Genomic DNA, 21,928 nt, shown 5'->3' on the forward strand with positions numbered 1-21,928 from the left:
ATAGATTTGTATTTACTTGAGATGGGTGTGGGAAACAAGTGCTCTATTACAATCTTGCTTGTTAAGGAATTGACTCAATTTTAACAATGAAAGAAGAAACGATAATCTACCTTTGAAATTGTTGCCATTGTCTGACAAATCCCATTTGGATGAGAATGATTTCTTCAAGAATTTAACACATACCCAGAGATAATTCAAACATTCACTCCAGGAATACCTGCTGATGTTGAGATTCATCAATTAGAAAACAGCAGGCACTTGTCCCATTGGATGCTAACAGATGCAAAGATATTATTATTTTACTGTGGCCATAAAGTAAAAACAAGTTTTGTGGAGAGGGGGAAAAAACATTGAAAATTAGTCCATAAAGCTTAACTTCACTTGTTAATGAAGATTTCTGAGGACAGCCTGGGAGTATCTCCTTTAACCATGATCAAATAGGCAATTTGATCTTTTAATTTCCCCTACCCTTTAACAGAAGTTCTTTCTGCTATAACAGATATATCACAACATGTAATTCTGTTCCTTTAGAGTTGCAAAATGTGACAGATAATATCCTAGCCATCCAGCAAAAAGGAAAAAAAAGTATTCTGTATCTTGAAATCCTTACCTCCATACAAAAATATATGAAGAATTTTGCCGGATCAGTCAAAGGAATCAGTGCCACTGTTGTCAGTGGGCCAGTGAATTCGCTGCAGGCTTTAATGCAGTGGTTCTCCACCTGGGTCCCCGGATGTTTTTGGCCTACAATTCCCAGAAATCCCAGCCAGTTTACCAGCTGTTAGGATTTCTGGGAGTTGAAGGCCAAAAACATCTGGACCCCTGCCTCTGTCTACCCTCCTTTTTTTTCCTCCATTATCTTATGACTTCTACTACTACTACTAATAATAATAATAATAATACTAATAATATTACAATATATTGATACAGTACAAGATAGTAATTTTATTACCAGTATTGTACTATGCTAATATAATATTGTATGTACATTTAATTTGTAAGCCGCTCTGAGTCCCCTTCGGGGTGAGAAGGGCGGCATATAAATGTAGCAAATATATAAATAAATAAATAAATGACCTCAACAGATGGAGTGAAATCAGTGTCCTAGGACACTTTCACCCCGTCTGTATGCCCATCACACAACATTGTGTGACTTCCAAAGGAGGCCCCGCTCCCAACCGACGTGAAAGCATCACTGGGTGCTTTCAGCCCACACCGGAGGCTTTCCGTGTTGTTCTGGCTCCAATGGAGCCATCACGGATCCTCCCTGTGAGGGCAACACTTTCTCCATGTGATAAAGTGTCAGGGAGAGGGAACTGCGCATGGGGTGACAGATTCACCCCACTGCTCCCTCTTTCCTTGCAGAAGCCTGGTGAAGTGGGATGCTTTGCCTGGGCTTTCTGATGAGGTCATTAGAGCTGTAAATGCTGTCCCTTGTCTGCTTGATCATTGCTGTGTGCATTGTTGGATTCTTTTCAGGGGTATGACTAAAGGAAGTATCATGATGAGCACATGTACTATATCACCATGTCAGAGAGAAATCTAGGAAAATATTTCACAATTTATGAACAACATGAAAAAGGTTCTGGAGCAAGAAGGCAGAACAAGAATAGGTGCAGCCACAGCATATGGATAGAATTTGTACTGTATTAGCTTTATTTCTATCCTACCTTATATTACCCATATGCACATATGTGAATATACATTCATTCTGTTAATTTAGTTATTCTCCTGTCTTTCTCCCAGTATGGGACCTAGGATGGCAAATCTTTGTCTTCCAGGGCTTTTGTAAATTTGAGAATAAACTATCCCAAAAGCACTCCTTCATTACAGAAGAAATAGCACACAACGACATATTATTTCTGGGGAAATCCATTTGACTGCCTTACCTGCTACTATAAAGATAGTAGATAACCTACAAATTAGGGATTCGTCTTTTCTGCCGTGGCTGACATTTTGGGTTACTGGCGATGGCCTTAGAAATGACCCATGATCATGTCACTGGAGAAGGGCCTGGTCATGTCATTAAATGTTTAGCATTAAAGCAGCAAATACAGTTGTTTTCAGTTTGTCATCCAAACCCACATGTACATAGAAAGAACAATATTTTCCTGCTTGTGTCTTTCCAAATTACAACATTTGATTTATATCTATTACCTTTTTGCAAAGGTACACTTTGAAGGCTCCTGGATGACATGAATTTTGCATGCAGACTTGTCTCTTGCTTTTGCCTGGAGCTGACCCCACAAAAACAAGAGAATTTGTCATGCCTCGCCCCAGAAGCAGATTAAAGACTTTCCCTTCACCCCAACTGCCATTGCCCTGATCTCAGAGGGAGTGAAGAAGACTCTGAACTTAAACCTGTCCCCACTGCCATCCCCTTTTATGTCATGTCTTAATTAGATTATAAGTCTGAGGCAGGAAGTTGTTTTGTTGTTCATTTACTTGTAAAGCACAGTGTACAAAGATGGTGCTAGAAAAAAACAAATGCTCCACCTGTCCCCAGAGGTAACCCATGAAAACAGAGGACTTGGGGTTGTGGCCTTTTGTCTGAAGAAACGTGAGAGGTAGAAAGTACTGGCAGAGTATTGCAGACCTGCATGCATTCCCTAAGTTTGCATACTTCCTTGATGAGGGATACTGTCCAGTTTTCAATACTGTACTGAAGTATTAAATTACAAAGTCCAACCAAAAAGCAATTATCGGGGTTTTGGTTTTTAGGCCTGTTCCTGGGGTTATTTGGAGCACTAATTCATAAAGGTGCTTTGGATAGACTGCATCAGCTCTATCTAGCTTATTAGATATGGTTATCATTATTTTCTATGGGTGACTGGTACACAGCATTATGTTCTTTATCTCAAAAACTGAAGCTGATAGGGAAACACTGGTGTTGTCTTTGGAATCAGCAGGTCTAATATACCCAGTAACAGATCTAATGTTTTTTTTAAAAGGAGTTAAAAACCTGGCTCTTCCAGTGCACTTTTGAATAATTTAGTCCCTACGATTAAAACTCACTTAAACGAAATCACTATATTTCGCACTTTATGCTGCTCTGTGTTGGAACTAACTTGAATTCCTACCTCACTCCAATTCTCTTAGAAAATGTTTAGCACTTTGTCCATTTACGCTCCCAAATGGCAATATATATCTTTGTACTTTTGCCTAGACCGCCCTCCCATTTTATGCACTTTGTTACTAAATGGTGGTCCTTTCATGTTATCATTTTATTTCTTAATGTTTTTTATTGTTATTATATTCTATTACCCTGATTTTAATGTGTTTTATCTGTTTGAAGATGCTGTTTTTACATGTATTTTATTTTGCTCATTACTTGTTTTTTGGGCTTGGCCCCGTGTTAGCCACCCCAAGTCCCTGCGGAAAGATGGAGGCATGTTAGAAAAATAAAGTTGTTGTTGTTATTATTATTATTATTATTATTATTATTATTATTATTATTATTATCATCAACATTTGAGGAACCAAAATATGTGTTGGCCAGTGTTTTCAGTCTAATCAGCTTCATTACATGTAATGGTGGTGTGGTGCGACTTTGTCCTTTTTCTTATACAGCCGAACTAAATTACTCCATCAGACCAGCTTCTTCTTTAAACTTTTCCATTGTCACCAGTTTCCATTTTTTTGTCAGTTTATTGCTACTTTTCCAACCTTACTACTCCTTTGTCAAGTTCTGTTGTGCCCTTTAGCTTTATCATACCAATTTTGTGAATGCCAAACAAACCTTAATGAAGGTTAGCTTCACAACAAAGCCATTGGATCTGACCATGGACAAATGTTAAACCAAATGCTAAACATTACACAGCCATACATCTTGAAAAGGCAGGAACCCACAAAAGGTAGGGGACAACATACAAGTTGTAAGACAAAATGGATTGTGATATAAATGTTCATGTAGACTAATACAGCTGTGAATGCCAAAAGAAAAAAAAAGCACATCAATCATACCATTCAGGTTAAGCCAGGCCTGCAAGCCTGCATTTTGTAGCAGTTATGTATTTATTGCAAAGCAGTAATTTTCTCACCGAGAACACAGCATGAATTAGATCTGTAACTCTCTGGGTGTTTTCTTGGTATTTCATAAAGCACCACTGAAATACACATACAATCTTCTTTGGCTCCCTCTGTGGGACCAAGTCTATCACTTAGCAACGTTTGCTAAGGAGTGCATTGCTTCCCCCTCCTCCTGCTGCAAATGACGTCATTCACTTGGGGGAAATAAAATCAGCTAGACTGTTATGGCAAAGCTGCAAAGCAGTGCTAGGAATAACTGAGTAAATGACTTGCTACCACCAAACTGCTATTGAGAACATGGTTCCAATGGAAAAGCTTTTGAATCAAATACAGCAGCATCTGCATTGATTATGTGACCAGGTCTCAAACTTGGAAAATAGCCCAATTTTTGCTGAATGACTGAACCCTAATCTTTGTGCCACCCAATGACTTGTTTAAATTCAGATAATTCAGCCAACAAGAGTGCTGAAAAAAAGATTTGGACTTCCTTCCATCCATTCCCTTGCTCTGAACAAGAAAGTAGCCAGATTGCCTCCATCCACTACTGAAATTCAACAAATCACTATTGATGTTTTATTATCTATTGGAAAGAATTTATGACATTGACTGGTGTTTTTACTATTATGAGGGGATTCTGCTTGGCAGATTTCAAAACAAATAGGCTTAAAAAGTTTTGGACTCCCTAACCTTTAACTAGTGATTTTTTTAAAAGGAGCTTGGCAATAACTTTTTAATTTCTTGGCAAATTTAGATGAAATTTACAGGTGTAGTCATCCCATTTGAAAGGAGCAAAAGGAGGTAGCAGAATTTGTGCAAGAACAGCATTTAGAGTTGACAGTTTTCCTTAAAAAGAGCACAAATCTATCCCCTCAAAGATTTTGTGAGCAGTTATTCTGCAAATGACATTCAGAATAAAAATAACCTAGATAACCCACAATTTTTCAGAAGCATTAATACAGAGCTTTGGGGAAGAATGGGATGTATTCAAATTTGGGGAGAGGGGATGTGATTTGCTCCCCCTTTTTCTGTTATTGGCCAAGTGGCAATTTGTATGAAAACAACATATAATGTAGGAGTGAGCTGAAAAATGTCAGGGATATAGATGGAAGTGCCAAAGAATTATGGTAAATGAAAAACCATTTCAGACTTTTTCTTTATCCAATCAACATCAAAGTCATAGAACATGCACAAAAAGGACTGGATGATGAATGCAAAGCTTACAGAGGCAGAAGGAGTTGAACATCTAATGTTTTCCAAGCTCCTGATGTGACATCTCTGTAGAGCTCACAGATTCCACCAACACAGTTTTAACATTTCTGATCTGGAGGAAAAAAAAAACTAGCAAACATCACTGCATACTGAGTTAATCTATGGTATTATTGCAGCATACCTCCTTCATCATTGCAGCATATCACTGGAGCCCCCGGTGGCGCAGTGCATTAAACTCTTGTGCCACCAGGACTGATGACTTGAAGGTTGGGTTGCTGACCTGAAGGTTGCCGGTTCGAATCCATTCCGGAGAGAGCATGGATGAGCTCCGTATATCAGCTCTAGCTCCATGCGAGGACATGAAAATGGTTAAAGCTTCAAAATATCCAGGCGTCTCCTTTCAATTCTCTCACACCAGAAGCGACTTGCAGTTTCTCAAGTCACTCCTGACACATATACACACAAAAAAATCCTTCAAAGATCAGAATGGTTCTCCCTGGGGGAAAAGAGCGGTATATAAATTAAACAAACAAACAAACAAACAAATAAATAAAATGGGGCCAAGAAGAAACCTCAAAATCAGAAAACAAGGTTGGCCCCAAGTGTTATTGTGACTAGGACAGTGGGAAGAATTAATCTTGATTTTTTTCTCCCATTGATGTTAGTGCACAAATGAGTTAGGAAAATTTAAGCTTTATCTTGAATGGTGTCTTTAAAATGTTTAGTATCTGTCAAGCTTCTTACCCCAATATTGCTCAAATTGTGTGTTTACTGATGCTGCTTTGAAGTTTCAGATGAAAATCACTTCCATTGCCTTGACTCCTCTCCACCTTTCCTGTGAGCTGCTTACCTTTTAAGCTACAATCCCGTAATCAATTGTGCCACCTTATATGAGATGCCTGTCTTCAAGGGGTCCTCTCATCTCTGTGATAAACAGCCAGTTGTATATTTTCCTTTCCACTTACAAGAGGATTAAGAGAGAACTACTCCCACTTTGGAGCAGCCAGGATACTTGATAAAAATCTATTATTTTCCCAGCTGTGCTTCCACCATATAAAGGGAGAACATTTTAAACTGCAATATATGAAAAAAGTTATTAAAAGAACACCAAGAGTCAGAGTACCATGAAATTAGCTATCTGGACCTGTAGGAGGTTTGGATTTTAAACAAGAAATTAAAATAAGGAATGTACAGTGATCTGTCTTTTAGTACAATGCTACTCAAAGTGGTGGTCTGTGGCCCAATGCCAGTCTGGGTGCCATTGGTTGACAGTCAATAGCAAGATTCCAGGAAAGAAATAGTTGTATTCAATGTGCACAAATATAATTCAAATTGATGAAAAATAAAATCCTGCCGGGCCTCTGCATCAAATAGCACTGTCTCAGACCACTATTTCCTATGGAGCTCACTTGGAAGCATGTTTGATTGCAGCCTCAATGTTGTTACAAACACAAAAAAGGTTTGAATAACATGATCAATAGAAGAGCAATAGAGCATTGGTATAATCCTTAAAATCCTTCCAATGCATATTATTATTATTATTATTATTATTATTATTATCATCATCATCATCATCAACAACAATAGCAACAACAATAATCTTATTTCTTACCTGCCTCTCTTTTGGCTCGAGGGGGGAAACAGCATAGCTAAAAACACATCTTCATATAACATTATGTAATATATATATATATATATATATATATATTAAAATGTATTTCTATGAAATGCATATGGTATATTAAAATACACAAAACATACATTATAATACAGTAAATACAGGACGTTAGCTTAAACTTCATAATTAAAATTGATTGGGTAGGCCAGCTGGAAGAGATAGGTCTTCAATTCCAACAGATTGAGCTGTCATTTAGCTGTTGACTCTCTTCTTGCAGATCATTCCAGAGTCTTGGGCCACTGATGAATAGGTCTTCTGGGTGACGGTTGCCAATTGGTTTCCGGTTGGCTGGAGTAGCCATCTCACAGAGGACCTCACGACCTCATCCCATGGGGGAGCTTTCCCCGTGCCATTTAGTCAGTGGGTGTGGTGAAACGGCAGGCACGAGGGGCTACTTCTTTATCCCGCGTACACCTCCCGAGCAGCAACACTTCCCCGAACACACTGGGGAAACGTCGCCCAAACAGGGCAGAAGACATGGGAAGGCTCTTGTGTTTGGGGAGTAGCATCCAAGGATTCTTCCACCTCAGTTGGGGGTGAAGCCACAGCCAGAAGTCACATGATGTTGTGTGATGGCTGCTGTGGTGCTCCGTTTCCAAAGAAGGGTCTAAGCATCCTAAGACACTTATTTTAACCAGTGTGATGAGGTAGTAAATCTCTGGGACAGATATACAAGAAGGAAAGTATCTTTTTAGGAAGTAATACACTTCTTTGTCATAGTTTAATCATTTCAATTGTTGTTGAGATACCCAAGGAAGATATTCCAAATCTGGAATCATTCAGATATGTTGGGCTTTACTCTCTTCACCATGGCGAACACCGAAATGATGGGAGTCATAGTTTAACATATCTTGGCACAAGGGACAGGTTTGGGAGAAGACTTATCTAGGCACTTGTTCCTTAACAATTTAATTAGGATTTGTGCAAATTAATGTTTTGAGGGTTATGTCCTTCAGGTATTTTATTTATTATACTTTGAAACAGAAGCTAGTTTTCATTTAATGCTTAGAAAGTAGAAATAAAATCAATCTGGAGGCAGTTAAATGAATTTAAAACTACATTTCTTCTCATTAACAAGTAATGTTAGAAAAAGAGATGTTTTAACTGTTATGTAGGAGGGAAATTCAATGGCAATAATTATTGAGAAAACAGCAAGTAACAACAATACACACAAAGAACCAGTAGGCAAGTCTAGAATTAATGGGTATAAATTACAAGGAAGGTAACTTCAGATAAAGAGCTTGACAGAATAGATTTTTTTTTTTTTTTGCTAAAGGTAAATTCTACGAGCTTGAGGAAAAGTTGGAAAAGTTGATTTTTGGACTACAGTTAACTATTTTTAACTATGTTTTATTTTAATTATGTTTTGCTTTGATGAATTGTTTTGTATTTGTGTCTATGGGCATTTTGTCTCATATGTAAGCTGCCCCGAGACCCTTCTGGGAGATGGTGGCAGGGTATAAAAATAAAGTTATTTATTGTTGTTGTTCCCAACTCATGAAGCTGGATATACACCTCCCTATATACCAGGATGATTCCAGATTATCTCTTTTGAACTGGATTATATGAGTCTACACTGCCAGAAAATATAGGATAAGCACATAATCAGGGGCCAGATCCTGGGAAACAGGGCAGTATAGATCCAACCTTAGATATTTATGCCTATTCACAATTTCATTTTGTATTTTCTGCAACAGAGAAAACATTACTTTAGGAAGTGAAATAACTATGGTTTTAAAAAGAAAGCTTAATTTAGGTAAAATTATCATTTTTTAAACTAAGGCTATGTACTGCAGCCAAGGTATATTGAATTGCTCAATTGTTCAGCATTTGTTTAATGGATTTGATTAAGGGAGCATATTATAATTTGATTAATTAGATAATTTGTGGGCAATTATGATACCTTGATGCTTTAATTAGTAGGTATCTTTAGAAATTTCTGTAGCCTAATTGTGTATAGTTATAATTTATACAGTATTTAAACTGGAGATCTTAATTTCCCCCCTTATTTATTTCTAGTTCAAATATTAGTACAAATTTCATTTTAAAAATGTATCTCCCATATCCATAAATAAACAAACTTGGAAAAAATAGGATTAGTTTCATTTGTTGAATGCTTTTTTCAGTATGAAAAGATGCAGTTGCAAAGCACCAGGTTTCACATTTCCAACTGTAATGCACAACATGCAAGAGATATCTTATTGTATCTTAAATATGATGACCTCGATGGAAACCAGACTGATCTCGAGCAAAGTAATTGCTAATCATTGGCCAATATTGCCATGAATATTTTGTTATCCAGGTTTAGCAAAGATGTAGTAAAATAGGACATGGCTTCTTCTGGACATTGGCCTTCTTTCAAAATCAATATTTGATTTGGACTTTTCCCATGAGTCTGGTGGAGCAAAACCCTTCCAAGAATCTGAAAGAGGAAACTATTCCATAAAAGAGTTAAACAATAAACACTGGTAGTATATTAATGGCTTTTCAAAGGTTTAGTAAAAGAATGTCCCAAGACCATCCATTTCAGAAGCTGCACAACAGTTTTTCTTCTTCTTTTCTATGGCAAAGATAAACAATACCTGATTAAACTGAAATGGCAAGGGATTCTCCAGCTTTGCAACAAGAAGGCACCTGAGATCGAACCTTAGCAATATTACAAGAAAACAAGGTCTGTGGCCAATATTTTAATAACGTTTGCAATGGGAGAACATGATGCCATTGTGATCTTACATATAACCAGACTTTGTGTCTTTCTGCTTTATCTATCAGAATACAGATAAATTTTGTTGTGTTCTTGAAAAATAGAGATCTAAATCCATTTGTTACACAGAATAAGAATAGACAAGTTAAAAACAATAGTAACTTGAAACATCAGCATGTAAAGAAGTTCTGTTGATTGAGCTGGCCTATTCTAGTTGGGTCTAAAAACTGGGTTTAGTTCTTATTCAAAAAAAGAATAATTCTTATTTAAGAAGACTGTGTAGCCTTGTGCACTAACAGGGTAGTAATAAAGAAATACTAGGTAATTTATACTCCCTATCTCATTCCAGCAGTATTTCAATTGGTTGTTCTTTGGTTTCTGAAGACTATGTTTGGCTACAGATGGTGTCAGTAATCAGCTGACATTAATCAGAAAAATGAAAATCAAAGAAACTACAGTACTTTGTTTTGCACCCAGCTCTTGAGACATTGCTCAGGGAGGGAAAAAGAACACTAATAAGGAGCATGGGTAAATGATACTTCCCAGACCCAATTCTGGAGTCTTCTGAGGAAGAATTATCTTATTTTTGCAAATAACCCGCCAAGGATGAATGAATCAGTGACAGAGCTATACCTACATACAACATCACACACACAGACTATTTGTAAAACTGCATCTCTGTTTACAAACTGGCTCGAGCACTGCAATCTGTGGAGGAGGCCCTGCTCCCAATCCCACTCCCGTCTCAAGCACGGCTGGTGGGAACGAAAGAGGGAGCCTTCTCCACGATTGCTCTCTGCCTCTGGAACTCCCTCCCAAAAGAACTAAAAACTGCTCCCTCTCAACTTGCCATTTAAAAGTTGCTAAAAACACATCTATGCACTCTAGTGTACGGAGAGGAGGAAGACTAATACATCTCGACAGATATCAACTAGATATATTAAATCATGTCTAGAATTGGAATTGATCATTGCCTGTTAGTTGTTGGAAACCATCTTACCTCATAATAAAGTCTGAGCTTTTTAAAAGATTTTTATTTGGTGTAAAACCCCAGTGGCGAGCACTGAGCTGGAGATCGAAAGGTCCCAGGTTCAAACCCCGGGAGCGGCGTGAGCAGCCGCTGTTAGCTCCAGCTTCTGCCAACCTAGCAGTTCGAAAACATGCCAATGTGAGATCAATAGGTACCGCTCCGGTGGGAAGGTAACAGCGCTCCATGCAGTCATGCCGGCCACATAACCTTGGAGGTGTCTGCGGACAACGCCGACTCTTCGGCTTAGAAATGGAGGTGAGCACCACCAACCCCCAGAGTCAGACATGACTGGACTTAACGTCAAGGGAAAACCTTTACCTTAAAGTTATATTATGTGACTATGTCTATTAGGGTAGTCTAGTTTTATTTTTTGGTTAATTTTTATTTGGTATTAAGTTCACAGTTAGGCTGTTTTATATTGTTTGATGTGTCCTGATTTGATATAATTTGCTGTCTCTTTGTTGGCAATGAATGTTTGCCATATGTGTTGGAAACTGTCATGATTCCCTTTGGAGAGATAGGGTGGTCTACAAATGAAGTTTTTATTATTATTATTAATTTTTATTACAGCCTTTGAAACTATTTGATCCAAAACACTTTTGCTCCAGAACACAGTTATTTCCAAAGTCCAATAGCTTTGGGGCCTATGAGGATTTTGAAGAAGGTTAGTTATGATAAGGAGATTGGGTGTACATTTGGATGAAAAAAAACCCAATCTACTGAACCATCTGATGTCTCCTTTTGTGACGATAGTGATGGAATCATAGAATCATAGAGCTGGAAGAGACCACAAGTGCTATCCAGTCCAATTCCCTGTCATACAGCACAATCAAAGCACCCCTGACAGATGGCCAGAAAAGTCCAGAGGAGACTCCCTCCCACTTTGAGGCAGTGTATTCCATTATTGAACAACTCTTGCCCTCAGGAAGTTTTTCCTGATGCTTGGGTGGAATAGTTTTTCCTGCAGTTGGAATCCATTGCTCCATGTTCTGGTCTCCAGAAAATAAGCTTGCCCCCTCCTCAATATGAGATTATTCAAATATTTAAACATGGCTATCTTGTCCCCTCTCAGTCTTATTATCTCCAAGCTGAAAATATCTAGCTCCCTAAGCTATTCCTTTGCAGTGGTTCTCAACCTGTGGGTCCGCAGATGTTTTGGCCTTCAACTCCCACAAATCCTAACAGCTGGTAAACTGGCTGGGATTTCTGGGGACCCATACACTGAAAACCACTGTGTAGGGATTGGCTTCTAAACCTCATCCTTCTAAGTATACAAGCACTTAAGGTTTGCAAGGAAATACCTTACTCCACTCTTCCAGGTAGATAAATCTACCTTACAGCAGGTGACAATCAGTATTAAATTCCTAGATTTAATGCATCCCAGAGCTAATATTTCCATATTCATTCTGCAAGAAGAATTGTAGCAAGCATTTTTTTTCACTACAAGAGCAATAAAATAATTCTAGATACATCTATTGCGTCTAACGTTAACTTGTTCTATATTAAATCTCTTAATCTTATGTAACTATAAACAGTTGGGATACTAAGCTAGTCAATCAAATGTGACATATAAAACAATCAGAGATTCAGAACAAAAATAAATGTGCTGTACATCACTGAATGAAATATCCTACGCTACTTAAGAATAGTTGTATGGGATGGATATTTGAGAGGCGACTGTTTTTGCAACTAAGCTAACCTCCTGAAGGTGCCATTTGCACTGCAGGCAAATTTCTTCTCGTTCCTCCTGCAATCTTATTCTATTCTTGGCTCAAACAGGTTGAGCATCCTGTATCCAAAATGCTTACGGTCAGAATTGTTTTGGATTTTGGATTTCTCCCAAGATTTTGGAATATCAGTATTTGCATGCATAGTGAGATATTTTGCAGATGGGAACCAGGTTTAAACACAAAATCATATACACCTTATACACATAGCTTGAAAGTAATTTTCTAACCTCTAAATAATAATATTCATTAAATAACATCTGTGTACACTGAACCATCAGAAAGCAAAAGTGGCACTGTTTCAACCAACCATGGGAACAATGTTGGAGGAATTCAGATTGTGAAATATTCAACCTTTATCAGATGGCTATGATCAGATTTTCAATTTGTAATCTTACAAAGATATTTTGTGATTTTCCATTTTTAGAAAAATGTGCTATATATATAGACTGTTCTGTGCATTTTCCCCATTCATGAAAGCATTCTTGTCCATATCTTACTAGTGTACACTTTTTCAGACATGCACATTTTTTAAAATGCAGTACAGTTTAAGTTACTTTAAAACACTACAATGATATAAAACATTGACTAGAAAACCAAACCAGACAAAATAGTTAAAACAGTTACAGAAAGAAATATTTACTTATTTACACTACTGATTTACATTAATTTAACATAACCTTATCTGTGTTACAAGATGAATTTCACTTAGTTAAATTAGTTTAACTTGCATACACTTAGTTAATTAAACCTAGTGATTTGGGGTGCATTTACATTGTAGAAATAATGCAGTTTGACACCACCTCATCAGCTATGGCTCAGAGCTATGGAATCATTGGAGTTGTAGTTTTACCAGGTCTTCAGCCTTCTTTGCCAAAGAGTGCTGGAGCCACCAAACTACAACATTTAACCATGACAGTTAAAGTGGTGTCAAACTTAATTAATTCTACAGTGAAGATGCATTGTTATGGAGGAAAGCATTCATTACACATAATTCTGTATTTGCAACCAGCTCCTGAAACAATGCTAGCTAATATTCTACATACTAGTTTCAAAAACATGCTGCTCTCTTTGGAAATATGTACTTTATCACATGTGTTATATCCATCTTCCACTTATTACAATGCATAACGAATCCCAAGGCTAGCTAATGTGCTTTTTCTTTGCTTTGTCAGCCTCTTCCTTCCTGCAGAGGAGGCTGGTAGTGTTGTTGCTGCAACTGCTGTTTTCACTGAAGCAGGTGGAGTGATTTCGGCTCTGACCTTGAGATACATGTTTGCATGGCTTTTATCTGTTTATCCTGTAAAACTATTCCCTGTTATTTGTGGGGTAAAAAGGGAAAGGACCTTCCTCTTGTCCTTGCTCATCCTTAATCTATTTATTGTTTAAACTGAACATTAGGCAGTTCTTAAGCATTGCAGAAGAAATGAATAAATAAATCATATTCCAAGATGATGTCAGCATAAGAGATGCTCATATTAATTTGTCCTTTGCCTCTTCCCTGGTGTTGTCAGACCTCATGTGCTAGAAACATCCTTGGATCTCTCTGCTTTATTTTTTATGAGAGTTGCTGAGATTTCATTGGCCTAACTTTCAAAGCAAATGCAGCCCCATTGTTATGGTGAGCAGCAGCCTAAAGCTTCCATTGTGAAGCTGAAAACCGGAAACGTACAGCATACCTCTAATGCTCTTTCATTAATAAATTAAATCTGACATACATGCTTAGAAGCATGTAGGCAGAGGCCAGTTTTGCCTTAAGAGCATCAAGTGAGATGCAAGAATAATAGCTTACTAATTGCTTCGCTCATGCTTTTCCTATTATTTCTATTTTTGTACATTCTCGTGGGCTTAATTATGAAAAGTTTATTTATACATGCATGCACTATGAGTTTTGCTCACCTGGCATGTTTACACACAGAAAGAAACAATACAAAGCAACCTTCTTGTTTTCTTAAGATCCAATCTATGATACATCACAACTTATTTGTATCTTAGAAGTTCTCCAGCTTCAAAACTGAGACACAATTCAGTACTGAGTATGGCTACCATTCAAGAAAAACAACATTGTCACTATATTGACCTTTATGCATTTGACTCAAATATATAACAGTCGTGTTTCAAATTGTTTCAGCTCTTCTGAAGATGAGAACTCACAGAATCCCCAGCTATCATAGCTAATGGCTAGGGGATTCTGGGTGCTGCAATTTTAAAAATATGATGTTTTAGGTTTTGGATTTACTGTATTTTTGTATGTACTTCTCAAGACCTCCATCTTGGTTTCCATTCTCGTAAACAAATGGTTAGATGGTTTGATAAATGGATTAACAATGCAAATACTTGGGATTAGGATTAATTGAAGCTACAGCGTACCAGGTTTTTTGTGTCTAATCTGAATGATGGTAACACGATTTGTAGCTTCTGGCAAAGACCTGCAGTACCTCATACTGAAAAAGTGTGAAATTAAACTCATATCTTTCTACAGACCTCAAGAATATGCTCTACCCTTGAGCTATGGCTGCTGCTCCAACCTAGCTATATGTGGAGCTAAAGAGGAGTAGAAGGGCCATCAACATCTAATATTTCACAAAACCTTTATTTAAATTCAAAAGTACAAAATATAACAATAAACTCCATAGTGGTTCTCCAAAATGTATGTCCAATAATGGGTCAGAATACACATTATAAGTTATTTCATGTCAGCTCAGGAAAACATAGGGCTTTTAAAAAGCTCAAATGCAAGCAATATGTGGCATAGCAGCTTGGTTCATGGATTGTTTGTGCAACAAAACTTCAGGGATATGTATTTGGCACCATCCTTGGAGGTGCTGCAGCACTTTTTAGCCCTTCATATGCTGTGAAAGAATCTGTCATGGGAAGCAGTTTTTGATTGTGAGGTTGTTTCTACTCACATGCTAAGTGAACTAGGCTTTTCATGAGCAGAGAAGGCTATTCCCTAATGTGTCAGTCTCTAGGAAATGTTTCATTACTTCATGCTAAAAGCACAGCCCCTTTTCCATCCTGTAGACCAAGGGGAGGAAGAATGTGGGCATTGCCCCCAAATAAGAATTCTGCACTGTCAATGAAATTTTCCTTCCCCAAATTTCTAGCATTGCAAAGAGTGAGACATTGAAAACAATTCACCCTTAAACCTTTACATTTACTGTGTTTACATTTCCTGGGTCACATTTACTACCCTGGATCATTTTGTCCTTTCTCTTGTATTTCTTTTTGATACCTATAACATTTTTCTAAATACTCAAATTACTTTTAAGTTAATTCAATATACATAATTTGGAGACTGAAGGGAAATTTTATTAGGGAACAAAACATGGTGAATTTCAGGGAGTCACTTATATGGTCCCAACCACACGGGGCGGGGGGGGGGGGGAGAGAGATTTAAATTAATGCAAGAAGACATTGTGATCTCTTTAATAGGTGAATTACCACTACTGCGGGGGACTTGCATAAGACAAGATGTTGTCTTTTTTTGGTCTGAAGGGGGTACGGAGGGAAGAGAAACAGATTTTGCCAAGTTTTATATATCACCTTCATATACTTTCAGATAAACATATAAACTGAGACTGTCCTTCCCCTTTAGGATACTAAATATTTTTTGATAATGGAAGAGTAATGCCTTTCTATATTTACACAGCTGAGGACAGGAGAGGACAAAATCTGTGAAGACTTCACTCAATTCCCCAAGGTCATTTTAACACCCTCAGGTTCTTTCTGAACATTTCTTTTCCTGAGAGCCTCCTACTTCTATTGTGGTTTTTGCACAAAGCGCCCCTCAAAGCCTTCTCACCTGCTAGATTTGTTTTCTAGTCACTTCCCACTGTTATGTTTTTTGGATAGCCAATCTTGCATGTTTTCAGGAGCAATGCAGCCCACAGCAAGTTCTTGGGGGTGAATACTGGTCTCTATGAAGTTGTCCACATCTGTCATATTCTTGCCATGTTCACATTAGTAACATCTGAGCAGGCATAAATTTTAAAATGAGTTGTTTTCACTTGTCAGCTGGAAGCCCGCGCCCCCCCTTCCTGGTCCATTAAACTTTGCATGGACCAGACTCTCCACTTTCTTGGTTTTGTAGTTTATTTCTTGTCAGGTTGCAATATGCTTTTGTCACACAAGTCATTTTGCTTTGTTGGGAATAGTTAAGAACAGTGGAGTAGAGTGGCTTTCATGACATGCCATTCTTATTTTTAATCCATCCATACATGCTACAAATGCTTAACTGGAGAGGACAAATGCTGTTGCTCAGCAACAAAGCGCTGGAAAGAGCTCAGAAACAGCTTCACAATTGCAAACAGACAATGGCTCATACAGCTCAGCCATCAATAGCATTTGATTTAAAGGCAATACCCCATTTATCACACTTCCCATCTAATAACACTCAGATATATTAGAAGCCATCTTACACAAGATGGTTCCTGAAAGCACAGTGCTGTTGAATAATCTAGTGTAATATTTGCCCGCAATCCTAAACCAATCTTGTTATTATATCCTGTTTCGTATGTATTTATATATAAAAAAGCCCAAATGACTTAGAATGCGTACTGTGATAGAAGATTGAGTGGGACACAGCTAGCCATTCCATCAAGCATAGAAAATAATCGGATAAACAGATAGGTATCTATATTCAGTATGAAATGGAATGTGGGTAAAATAAAATGAAGGAAAAACAGTTGTTTAAAACACACAGGCTATTGTCTTCTGGTGGTTAAAGTGTTGATGTTGTGGAGGTCTAGGTCCAAGTTACCACTGAATCATGGCATCTATTACATGATCTTAATTCAGTCATTTTCTTCTCACAGGGGTTGCTTTGAGGATGAGATTGGGATTAGGTGTACAATAATAATAATAATAATAATAATAACCATCATCATCATCATCATCATCATCATCTTTATTTGTAGATCACCCTATCTCCCCACAGGAACTCAAAGTGGCTTCCAATATATATGACAAACATTCAATGCCAATGCCAGAGAAACATACAAACAAATTACAACAAAGCGGATCACAAGCAAGCTTGAGCTCCTTGGAGAAAAAGTGAAGCAAAGTGTAATTAATAAATAAAAGCTGGTCTTACGCATCATACTCTAGGCAGCACATATAAATAGAGAAATGACCAAGACCTCTGCTGGTAAATGTCATGCACACACATCTGAATGGATACTTTTTGGAATTAATTACATCAGATTTGTGGAAGTTACATTTCACATGGTCAAGGAATACTGACATTTTTCTGTTGGAGGATTACTTTCGAACTCTAAATTAACTGTAAGAATAGTGAAAAACAACTGCTCAACCTCAGCATTCTAAACTTAAATCAAACATGAGGAAGGGGAACATGGTTGTTTCTGTTCTGTTCTCTGTCGTTCTTCGTATGTGAGAGAGAGCTTTCTGAAGAGGGGAGCCTCCTTTTTTAGTGAAAGTACTATCTGCTAGTTTATGCTATTTTCTTGATACAAATTTTATTTTCTCTCAGGAAAATCATGAAAAGTAACAAACATGGCAACAAGTAACAAGTAAGCTAATGAGCTACTTTTTCTAACACAGTGACAAACAATGGTAAGTGGGTGTTTTTCCGTTTTTTAAACATTGTAACTAATAAGAGGAGTAAATTACTTCGACACATGCAAACTCTTAAGTAAGTATTACTCTCACTTGGTTCATTATACCACCAATTTTTGATGCAAGTCTACCAAGTTTTAGAGCCCAACAATTTTGCCTGCTAGAGGATAGGCTGAGCAGAAAAAATAAGATAATCTCACATGTCCCAGCTATTTTCCTCCTCCTCCTTGCTACTCTTCTTCTATGTATTTGTACCCCACTTTTTCTCTGCCAAATGAGTTCTTCATTGTTTGCTTTTTTAAAAAATCTGTCACTTGCTACTGTCTGATGGGGGAGACCATGGTTGCACCCATGAAAGAATCTTGCATGGCAAAACAATTCAATGTAAAGCTTTAAATTGAACAACATATCATTTCCAAAGGAATTGATCACATGGATAGAATGAATTGCCCACAGCCTTGCACTACAGGCCTTATGATTGAGCCATTTTGTTTAAGAACATGAAGAACTTAAAATTGAAATTATTAAGTAGGATCTCATAGAGATGTTCCATAGAAGGAAAGGAATAATTTCCCCTTCTTTCTGCAGTTATTTGCTCAGCCTTAAAAATCCTGCTGGAGAGCTACAAAACCCTCTATATTATGCTTTGGAGGAGGGTGGGAGGCTGTGAAAGGAAGGGAGGGAAGGAAAGCCCTTTTGTACTAAGATAATTTTAGTTTTCAGCCAGTGTCTGATACTTCTCCAGGCAATTTTGTTAAATTGCAAGTCCTTAAACCTCATTGTGCCTTAAAATAGCATTGGATCTATTGAGGTCTGGCTGTTATCAGTTCTGTTGAACTTTTGTACGCACATTATTTTATCCTGCTCAAATTCAGCTCCATGCCTCCACCCAGTGGGGTTTCCTCAACAAAGGATAAAAACCAGAAATCTCTGAAACCAATTAGATCACATGAATCATTTAAAACAAGAATAAAGATGTAAAATCTATGTCAGCCCTACTTTTCTGCAACAGGATAATTACACCAGGAGATATATTGCAAGGAATTATGGACGTGTAAATTATACTTCTGAAAATTAGTTATTTATTGGCTGTGCTTGCAGTATACAAGTAAAATACCTGAGTGCAGAGATTAGATAATCTTTTACAGAGAGCAACTCTAAGAATCCTATGCCAGCTAGGGGATTCTGGAAATTGTTGCTCAAAAATGATAGCCTTTCCAAGTTTTGCTTGATTTTTTTTTCAGTAAGGAACCACAATCCATGAAGTTAACACAATTTTATTTAAAGGTACCACATCTTCGGTTTCTTTGATTATATTAAGAAAAGTTTGTGCTTAAGAGCAGTCATCATCATGAATAAGTCAGATTGCAGACTGAGATGGACCATGGAAAACACCGTGTTTTAAAGAATCCTACCTAGAGATCCCACTGATAAATATCAGAAGGACACACAATCATAGAAATCTCAACTGACGCATCAAACTGAAATGGACATATCTCAAGTGCCATGACTAGACCCATTATATCTACTACCAAAAACCAGACAACTTGGGACCCTCAGTTTTACAGCATCTGGATATATGGACTCACTTCTCAACCAGTAATCTAAGCTAAGTCTCCCATCAAAATACTAACCCAACGTGACCCTGATCTTCCAAGATCAGATGGGATTGGGTGCCTTTAGGCCCTCCTAGCTCAGCCATCAAAATCATGGGGAGACTTATGTAAGTCACATTCTGAGAGGCAATGTCACTACTCCCACTTAACAAATCATGCCAATAAAACCATATTGTAAGTTAGCCTTAGAGTTGCTGTAAGCTGGAAGGCACATAATAAGAAGTTAATAACATTTAAGTGAACATTAATATTTGATGCAACAGTCCAACTAATCATGTGTGTAATCCTTGGTGCTGAAAAAAAACCACTCATATCATTTACATTTTGCTGTCGACCCTCTAAAATCCCTTACTCTGAGCGAATTAAAAAAATCCCTTACTCTGAGAGAATAAAACTTACTGCATAAGAAAATGTGGATTTGACTACACAACTGAGAAATAAGAACCTGGACATTTTAGCTGACTCCCAAAAGTAAGATCTAAAGAAAGATGTTTTAATTTAAAACATCAAATGGCAGATGAACAAATTAAAATACGAAAGCAGTTTGCCAGGAGGTTTATTCTAATCTTTGAGTCATAATTTAACAAAATTAACAAAAGATATATTCCAAAAGTAAAGGAGGAGGCACTTACAGGAAGAATAAAATATCAAAATATCTTTGCATCTGTAAAAAAATGATAATCAAAAGATCATGGGTTTTGCTGTATTTTCTGAAGGAGATACTCCATTTGTATGTTTAGATTTGGCTGTCCTTTTTTGGTTCTTTTACTTAATATTTTATAAACTTCCATTTTCTTCTTTTTGTAGAGTTCCTGTGCTTTCTCTCTTTCTTCCTTCCTTTGTCTGGCTGCCTGAAAAAAAATTGAAAGTATTAAACGAGCCACTAGTACTAATGAATGTTCATTCATAAGGATGCAGAAGAGGAATCGACTAACCAAAGAAATACCATAATCAATACGCACTGAATAATTGTTATATTTGAATCTGTTTGTAGATTGCAGTAAAATTTTCTGTAAATGGGTAGCAGATGTCTCTTACCACTATGCTACTTTTTAGAATAGTGATTCATATTTTAAAAATGACTTGTTCTATAAATTTATTTTAGAAATCTGCATGCTAGAACAAACATAAAAAATGACTTAACTCTACCCAGCTCTTTCAGCTTAATCCTACTGCTGGGAAAGGGAAATTCTTTCTCCCAATCACTTTAAGGGTCGATAGTTAAAAATCTAACAATAGTATGTGCTCTACCATCATATATTATAGAAAGAATTATTGCTAGCATTTTAAATGCCTTCTCCAACTTTTGAGTTATTCCTTTTTCATACAGTTAGGTTGTAATCCAACACATATTTCCATGAACCAGTCCTAGTAGACAGAATCAAGGAATAAATATGGATAGGTCAAGCTATAAGATTACTGGATATGCAGTCATAAATATGAAATGAAAACAAAACAAAAACAAACTTTGAAAGTCATGGTTTTGTAAAGGAAGCTGAACGTTCCGGAGAGTCTGTATAAGAACATGTAAATGTTACACAAAAGCTTCATATTTTTGTTTTTGGTTCACTTTACCTGTAATGGCTGATAGTGGTAAGAAGAAATTGTAAGACTGAAGCAACAATGTTGATGCTATTACAGGTTACTATTGCAGTCTTTTTTCTTTCCCTGAACATTCTAAAATCAGATCACTTGTTGCATAACTAAAAAAGATTTGTCTGCCCTTAAAAATGTTCCATGGGAGGCAATAAACCCTATTAACAAATGAATAGTGTAAGGTCATGTTTTTCCTTTACACCTGCACATACAGGCCAGTTAGATGAGGACTGGATGCAGCTCTGGATTTAGGACAAATGTGTCCCTGTCTAGTTAAGTTATGAGGCCCCTTACTTAGGCCCTGAAGGAGGGAGACCCAGTAGGCCTATATTGGCTGCTTTGTGGCACACTCCCATAAATTATCAACTTTATTTGAAGGCACTTTTCAAGGTAGTGAGTACATTTTGAGGACAGGGTGAGCATCTTGGATCACTCATTGGAAGTTTGGATTAAAATCAAGAGTGGATTCACCACCCTAGGGATAGACTTAGATGTGCCTTCCCTCTATCTTCCAGGTCTCGTCCTCCCTCTTGGATAGTTTTGCTTAGTTTTTGAAGGCAAACCACTTTCTCATACAGTTGTTATTTTTATGCCAAATCTATCTGGTCTCACCCACCACTTCCAAGCAGAGGTATTATCAGATGATCACATCATCACTTGGCACAATATATCTTTCTTTTGGAATGGTAGATAACCTTTTCTGTTCTGTCATCCTATCTAACAAAGTCCACTTTCAATTGGCCTTCTTATTAGAAAAAA

The 21,928-nt window shown here is 37.3% G+C and overlaps 1 protein-coding gene across 6 annotated transcripts in view; it reads right to left on the bottom strand.

Annotated features, from left to right (window-relative positions):
* Positions 1 to 21,928, bottom strand: part of ccdc59 (coiled-coil domain containing 59) — a 62,184-nt gene that overhangs the window by 33,004 nt on the left and 7,252 nt on the right. The window contains exon 4 of one of the 6 annotated variants that reach the window (XM_062982689.1): positions 5,164 to 5,734. The exons of 2 other annotated variants lie outside the window; for them this stretch is intronic. In XM_062982689.1, coding sequence (XP_062838759.1) covers positions 5,720 to 5,734 — 15 coding nt within the window. In that variant the 3' untranslated portion in view covers positions 5,164 to 5,719. Of the gene's footprint in view, positions 1 to 5,163; positions 5,735 to 7,526; positions 7,575 to 14,951; positions 16,351 to 17,265; positions 20,425 to 21,928 lie in introns of those variants that run through there. 3 more of the 6 variants (XM_062982687.1, XM_062982688.1, XM_062982685.1) reach the window with 3 other exon arrangements.

The sequence above is a fragment of the Anolis carolinensis genome, chromosome 5, assembly GCF_035594765.1.
Source record: "Anolis carolinensis isolate JA03-04 chromosome 5, rAnoCar3.1.pri, whole genome shotgun sequence".
NCBI classification, from domain to species: Eukaryota; Metazoa; Chordata; class Lepidosauria; order Squamata; family Dactyloidae; genus Anolis; species Anolis carolinensis.